At 59.6% G+C, this 6,976-nt stretch overlaps 1 protein-coding gene across 4 annotated transcripts; it reads left to right on the top strand.

Moving 5' to 3' along the window:
* Window positions 1-1,289: 1,289 nt before the first annotated feature.
* Window positions 1,290-5,924, top strand: LOC117888296 (maestro heat-like repeat-containing protein family member 1). Of its 4 annotated transcripts, XM_034791560.1 has the most exons (7): window positions 1,290-1,524; window positions 1,920-2,023; window positions 2,816-2,895; window positions 3,318-3,423; window positions 3,631-3,726; window positions 4,362-4,503; window positions 4,902-4,953. In XM_034791560.1, the coding sequence occupies exons 1-6, from the start codon at window positions 1,308-1,310 to the stop codon at window positions 4,479-4,481; spliced, it is 723 nt and encodes a 240-aa protein (XP_034647451.1). In that variant the 5' UTR covers window positions 1,290-1,307; the 3' UTR covers window positions 4,482-4,503; window positions 4,902-4,953. The 4 variants fall into 4 exon arrangements, with proteins under 4 accessions (XP_034647451.1, XP_034647450.1, XP_034647453.1 ...); XM_034791559.1 differs by lacking the exon at window positions 4,362-4,503 and having other exon boundaries at window positions 4,902-5,924; XM_034791562.1 differs by lacking the exon at window positions 3,318-3,423.
* Window positions 5,925-6,976: the final 1,052 nt, after the last annotated feature.

Below are 6,976 nucleotides of genomic sequence, written 5' to 3'. Positions count from 1 at the left end.
CCACCTGGGATTTTGTCCCTTAGAATCACTGGGGATATTAGGGTTTGTCCTTTTTGTTTTACCTTTTCCTCCACCCCTCCCTCCTTTCTCTTCATCTCTTACATCTTCTGTCCTTTCCTCTGTTCCCCTCCCACCACCAGGAGGACTCTGTGTGTGTGTCGTGGGGGGTGCTCTGCAATGGGAACAGGGACAATTCTCCAACTTTGGGCAGTCCAGAGCCTCGGTGAGATAAGGGGCGTTAAAGCCCTTTGTGAAGGAGAAAGGGGAGTTTCACGGTGTTGAGCACCAAGGAATTCTAAACTTTGCTAAAACATCTAGTCTGCAGAAACCAGAAATGGTCGGGGCCACATTGTAACCATTGTCTTTTTTAAAGCCCATTGAGGGATGTGAGTCCCACCTTTTTAGGTATCTGGGGTGCTGGGAGGAGAGAAGAGGTGCCTGTCTCCATTTTATGGCCTCAACAAACTAAGTGCTGTGCCCCAGTTCTCGTCAGAGATCCCTGAAAAAGAACGTCTTCCCATCCATTAACATACCTGGAAAGATACTGGAACTCCTTATTAAACAATCAGTTTGTCAGCACCTGCAGGACAATTTGGTTCTTAGGACTAGTGAGCATGGACTTGTCAAGAACAAATCATTCCAAACCAATCCTAGCTCCTTCTTTGGCAGGGTTACGGGCCTAGTGGAGGTGGGTAAACAGTAGATGTGATCCATCTTGGTGTTAATAAGGACATTCTCACAAACAAACTAGGGAGATGTGGTCTAGATGCAATTAGTATAATATGTGTGCACAGATGCTTGCAAGCCCGTACTCCAACAGCCCAGAACCAAACAGCAGGAAGCAGATCATGCAATGAACTCCTGCCAGTGCGTGTAGATTGCATTACATGCACCCCTATGGTGGGAGGAGGAGCTGCTCTGGCTGGGGCAGAGATGGGGAGGGACCAAACAGGCTGGTTAGTTAGAGGCTGCCTTGACCCCAGACTCACGCCCGCTCCCCGCTCAGTTCCAGGATGGCCAGGCTCCTGAGGATGTTCAGGAAGAAGGCTCTGCAGGTGGCCCCAGAGTCTGAGGGAAGCAGCTGCCATCTTCCCCAGGAGCACAGCGGCTCCTCCGTCCCCACTGGCGGGGAAGGAGCTCCCGGCCAGGCCAGGAGGTGGGAGTGCCCAGCCTTCTGGCGGAGAAAACCCGCTCCCAGCGCAGGCGCCGAGGTGGGAGAGGCCAGGTCGAAATGGAGCTGGGCCAGGCTGCGGCTGGGCAGGCAGGACCCAGCGCAGGAGGCGAGCCGGGCAGGGTGACTCTGGGGCATGTTGTGTGGGCAGCAGCGGCCCCAGGAGCCCAGCCCTGATTCCCAGCAGGAGGCATCGCCCTGCCCGGTCACTGAGGACCTTCCAGCCTCCCCAGGGCAGGAGGTGGAGGATCCCTGTCCCACCACCAGCAGCTCGGCCCGCTCCCCATGGGACAGCAGCAGTGCCTGGGACTCGGGCAGCAGCGAGGCTGATGGGCGCCGCTGCTTTGTTCTAGGTGAGGTGTCAGGCTGGGCTCAGAGAGAGGTGAGGGCGGGGCTGTGAACACCCTGGGCCCAGGCCCTCGATCAGTGCTATGGGGGCGGGTCCCCAGCCCAGGGGTCTGGCTTGAGCCACATGAACCCCACTAACACTAGATGCTGCCACTTTGGTCCTTGGTGCTCCAGTTGGGGGGAGGAACCTCCCAGGGAGTCCAGGACAGCGTGGGGGGGTCTCTTTGCTATGGGCTCCTGAAGGAGTTGGGGGCTGAAGGAATCACTGAGAGGGGGGAGTGTGGAGCCCGATCTGCCCTGGGTCCCGGAGGTGGGAAAGGGACACATTGCCCCATCGTGCCCCTGTCCTTCCCCCAAGTGGCAGCAGGCGTCACCCTGTCCCCTTCTCTCCCTGGTGCAGGGACCGCCAGGGACTCAGGGGACGAGGAGGAGGAATGGGTGGACGTGGCCACAGAGGAGGCTGCTCTCAATAACAGCCGAGAGCAGCTCCAAGGCGGAGAAAAGGTACAAACGTACCCCAGCTGTGCTGGAACCGAGACTGTCCTGCCCCTTCCCAGCACCTGACCCCCTGCAGAGGGTCTTGTCCCTGATGATCCACCAGCCCTAATGGGGACCTTTCTCCTCCATGATCTGGGACCCCAGAGGTGGGGGTGTCTGTCACACACCAGCCGGGTCTCCTCCCCCCACAGGCACTGTCCCAGTTCCTGACCCTGCTTGTGGTGGAGTGGTGGGTGATTTGGACAATGGGCGGGTCCCCACTATCCCCCATTCAGGCCTGAGTCCTGCAGCTGCTGTGTGGGGACAGGGAGGTCCCTGGCTAACTGGCTCTCTCTCCCCTAACCCCACTCTTGGTGGGTGCAGGAGGAGGCCCAGCAGCTCGTGTTCCTGCTCGCCATCCACCCCGCGTCTCGCACAGCAGAGAGGGCAGGACACATTGGAGCCGCACTGCTGCAAGGCGGCTGTGGCGGAGAGGATTGTGGTGAGCGAGACACGGCGCCCAGCAGCTGGAGGAAAGACAGAGACATGGGAGGGGCAGGGGTCTCCCCAGGCCAATGGATTGGGGATTGTTGGTGCTGGAGGGGCAGCAGAGGGCAGGGATTGCTGGGGCTGAAGACTGGGGAGAAGAGACGGGAGAAACTCGGAGAGTGGTCACTATTGGGCAGGAATCGGAGGAGCGGGGGGCAGGTGCGGGGATCCTGCTGGCTGTGTGGGGCCCTGGCTGTGTAATCTCCTCACTGAGAAGTGTCAGTGTGGCCCGAATCTCACACGCTCCTTTGTCTCCGTTGGGTCTCACAGGAGCTCATTGAGGAGCTGCCTGATAACTCTCCACCCGGCGCCGTCCTCGCTAACTCCCTGATTGCTGTGGGCAACCTCAGGTACCGAGACCCTCCCGCCCGGTTCCCCTAACCCCAGTGCTGCTCAGGCCCAGGGCTGGGAGTCACTGCCCCTCCCACTCCCAGGTCACCGCCCAAGGGTGGCTCCTCTGGCAGAGGTGGGGGGAAGGTTCACTCTCTCCTGGCTGGGCTGTTCTTTTCACTCCAGTAACATTGCAACGGCTTTGGGGAGAGGCTCACACCCAGGATCAGATACAGGAGGGGCAGCAGGGTCCAGGGAACAGGTGCTATTCCTGTCCTGCCACTGTCTGTCTGAGAAACATTGGCCTTGTCATTCCCTGGCTCGGTGCCTCAGTTTCCATTCTCGCCAGCCTGTGCCTATTTCCCTGCAGTTTCACCTGCATGTTGGTGCCAGTCCCATCCCCGCACTGCACAGTCTAATGCCGGCTCCTCTCTCTTGCCAGCACCATGACACCTGCCCTGGAGCCAGAGCTGGAGACCCACCTCCTCCGAGCTGCCCTGCACGCCGTCTTCACCCTGGGCATGGAGAAGGACACCACCCAAGTGCAGGTAGATCAGCTAAAGTCATGGATTGAAGAGCCAGCTGTCATCCTGCCATGAATCCTTGCTAATTGCCTGCAGTGGGATGTGAATGAGAGAGGCCAGGATATGTGTTTGGGGTCTCACCAGTGCTTCCCAGAGACCCCACTTCCCATCCTGTGGCAGGTGTAGCCCCAGTTTCCCTAACTCTGACCCATGGCTCTCCCTTGCTTTCAGGATCTGCCTAGGGTCTTGCCAGACCTCCTGGACGCCATGCTGGGGAACCTGCTGGCAGAGTCCCCAGACACCGACAGGCTCCAGTACATCTTGGAGGTGAGCCCGATGAGAGGGGTGGGGGCAATTTTACCTTCACTCTTAGATCCATTTTCCAGTCTGTCCTCCTAGCTGAGCCCCCAGTGGGCATCCTTGGTCAGGGCAGTCAGTGCAATGCAGTGTCAGGCCCTTCCTCCTTAAAGGACAGAGGAAGGAGCTGGGACTTAAAGCCAGAGCTCTGCCTGGTTGTGTTGAGCACTAACCACAGGGCCCCTGGCTGGCTTGGGGAGTGAGAGTCTAAACCCCTCCTGGGAGATCCAGAAGAGGGTCCTCAGAGAAGAGTCACAGGCTCCTTCCTAGAGAAACAGGAGGGCCCCAGAGAATCAGCCCATCTCTCCGACGGGCCCTGAGATTTCTGAGGGGATTGTTCAGGAATCAGGAGTGCAGGGAGGATGGGACCAGCCCCGACACTGAACATTGTTCCAGTCTAGAGAGACAATGACAAGTTGTGACCTGCAGGATTCAAGAATCGTCCTGCGGGCAACAATCCCCTTCCAAAGCTCTGCAATCAATGAATCAGATATTCCACCCTGCGCACAATGTCTCAGCCCCCTGGGGATGGGTGTGTGTCTGTGTCTCATTTCCACAATACGTGCACCTGCCCATTGATCCTGATCTGCCTCCTTTCCCCACAGCACATTAACTACTGGATCGTGTCCAGGGTGCCGCGAGAGAGAGCCAGGGCCGTTAAGAGCAGCACGGTCCTGCTCAGATTCACCATCACCCTCCCTGAGTTTGACATAAGTGACCTCTGACCCCAGCTTCCTGACTCCAGGCGTAGGTGATCTGGCTCCGACGGCCTGTAGGATCTGCTGCTGCAGGGGCTGTGGGTTAGGAGTGTTCCTCTTGGGGAGGCAGAGTCAGAACAGAGAGTGAGCCTGGCTTGAGTCAAGTTCTTCTTGTCCTAGTTAAGTGGTGACTCCGGGCTTTTAAGGGGACTGTGCTCCAGGTTCATGCCTCCCTGTCATCCTGGAGCAGCTGGGGAAGCAAGTCCTCATGGAGGGCCCTGCCCACAGCCCTGTGCTCCAGGCTTCCTTGGGGGCAGAGGAAATTAAGGGTCTGGCTCTAGCATCTCCTGCAGAGGGGCTGAGGGGAAGGAGAGTCCTGGCCCGGGGGGGACTGGGAGCTGACAGGAAAATGCTGATGGAGTCCCCTCTCCCTCTCCCGTCCATTAGAACTCAGCGGAATTCCCCAGGATGGGTCACCACATGGCACAGCTGGCTCTGTTCGTCGGTGACCCAGACGAGGACATCAGCCGGCAGGCCAGGGAGGGGGTTTACCGGCTCTACCAGCTGCTGCTGCACCAGAGGGGTAAGGAACCCAGCTGGGAAATAGCACCCGCTAGAAGAGTGAGACTGGGACCCCAGCCAAGTTCTCTCAGACTGACCCCGGCTGGAGGATGAGTCTCTCTATCTCTTTCTGTGTTCCACACCACGCCCTGCAATTCTGTTGGGCCGGGCACGCAGCGAGGACTCTGCCCACTGTGCAGCCACCAATGGGATTGGAAGGACACAAGCCCTGCAACCAGAAGGACAAATGTGTGTGTGTCTCTCTCCCTGTCACCTACTCCCTCCTGGGGGAAACCCAGCAGCTGATGGGGGACAAGGTGAGCAGCTGCATTAGACTCAGGAGATTGGGGCGGGGCCCAGGCCTCATTCCCATCCTGTGGCCATTCGCTGGCATGGCACAAGTTGCCTGGTGGGGAATGAAAGGGAGAGCAGATGCTCCTGGGAAGGGAGATGAATTCACCTCCATGAGCAGGAGCGAGCCAGCTTGTCCCCGGAGCAGCTCCACCCAGCTCTTTAGCCAGGCTAATTAATGACAAGCTTTGCCTCATCCCAGACTTATGTTCTTAGGACAGGGTGCTATTGCTCTTGGGAAGGGCAGGAGAGTCCCCCAAGTGCCCTCTGCGAGACTCTCCTGTCCCACAGGGCTGCACCCAATTCCTAGTGGTCTGGTGTCTGTGTCACCCGAGCCACCACCCAGAGTTGCTCCCATCACTGGCAGCCTGGGAGGCCAAGGACTGACGGGTGATGGCGTCTGACCAGGCAGGGCTGAGGCACATGGGAAGGGGACGCTTGTCCTGCTGCTGGCAAGGCTGGACCCGTTCTGGAGAGAACAGGAGGATTCAGTCAGCAGTAGGGTTACCATGTCTAATAAATAAAAAAAGAGGACCCTCCACGGGCCCTGGCCCCGCCCATTTCCCCTCCCCCTAGCCCCGCCCCAACTCCACCCCTTCCCCCGCCCTAACTTCGCCCCCTCCTCCCTCCCACTCCCAGCCAGGGGGAAAGGGCTGCCCCAGCGCTACCGGCTTCACGGTTTGCCGGGCAGCCCCCAGACCCTGCGCCCCCGGCCGGCGCTTCCCCGAGCCGCCGGAGCAGAGCAGCTGGAACCGGGAAGGGAAGTGCCTGGCCCGTGGCTCGGGGTCCAGAGGCAGCGGGAGCTGCCCGAAGCCGGTAGCACTGGCTCAGGCAGTTCGGCTCTTAAAGTCTGAGAGGGGAGGAGCAGAGCAGAGCAGCTGGAGCCCGGGAAGGGAAGTGCCTGGCCGGCGGCTCGGGGTCCGGAGGCAGGGGGGGCTGCCCGAAGCCAGTAGCGCTGGCTCGGGCAACTCGGCTCTTAAAGTCTGAGAGGGAAGGAGCGGAGCAGAGCAGCCGCGGGAGGGGAAGTGCCCGGCCGGCATTTTCCCGGACATGTTTGGCTTTTCGGCAGTTCCCCCCGGACGGGGGTTTGATTGCCGAAAAGCAGGACATGTCCGGGAAAAAACCGGACGTATGGTAACCCTAGTCAGCAGGGGCTGCTGATCCGTCCCATTCACCAGGGCTGCCATCCTGCGGCTTCAGCATTAGTGGCTGGGGTGACTTGGGGAAAGGTCTCAACCTCCCCACATCCCACTTCACTGCTGCCAGAATCCCTCCTGCCCCCCCCCCACCACTACAGTCCCCTCCCTACCCAACCTGGGTTGGGCTGGAGGAGAGGGTCGGAGAACTTGAGCTGTGGATTGGAGGTGGAACAGCTGTCAGGGGCACTGAGGGGGACGTGGCAGGAGCTCCCCGTACAAGGAGGGGGGTTGCCACTGGAGGTCACTAGGAAGGACAACAAGATTCCATCCTGGGGGTCAGGAGGGGAAATCCATCCCTCAGAGGTGGGCAGGGGCTGGGTGGAAATGCTGCTGGTTCCAGGGGCCGTTAATCCCCCCTGATTCCTCGGAGGCGTCTGAGTCTCAGACAGGTTCTCGTTCCCTTGCAGCAGG

Source organism: Trachemys scripta, chromosome 15, assembly GCF_013100865.1.
Source record: "Trachemys scripta elegans isolate TJP31775 chromosome 15, CAS_Tse_1.0, whole genome shotgun sequence".
NCBI lineage: Eukaryota > Metazoa > Chordata > Testudines > Emydidae > Trachemys > Trachemys scripta.
Note: the sequence above shows the minus strand (reverse complement) of the source record. Positions and strands in the feature narration are given on the sequence as shown.

Excerpts from the sequence above, each read along its gene's own strand:
- LOC117888296 (XM_034791559.1), top strand. The coding sequence starts at position 1,308 with ATGTTGTGTGGGCAGCAGCGGCCCCAGGAGCCCAGCCCTGATTCCCAG. Across the intron at positions 2,024-2,815 it reads AGCTCCAAGGCGGAGAAAAG|GAGCTCATTGAGGAGCTGCC; the intron begins GTACAAACGTAC and ends TGGGTCTCACAG. Across the intron at positions 3,727-4,901 it reads GGCTCCAGTACATCTTGGAG|AACTCAGCGGAATTCCCCAG; the intron begins GTGAGCCCGATG and ends CCCGTCCATTAG.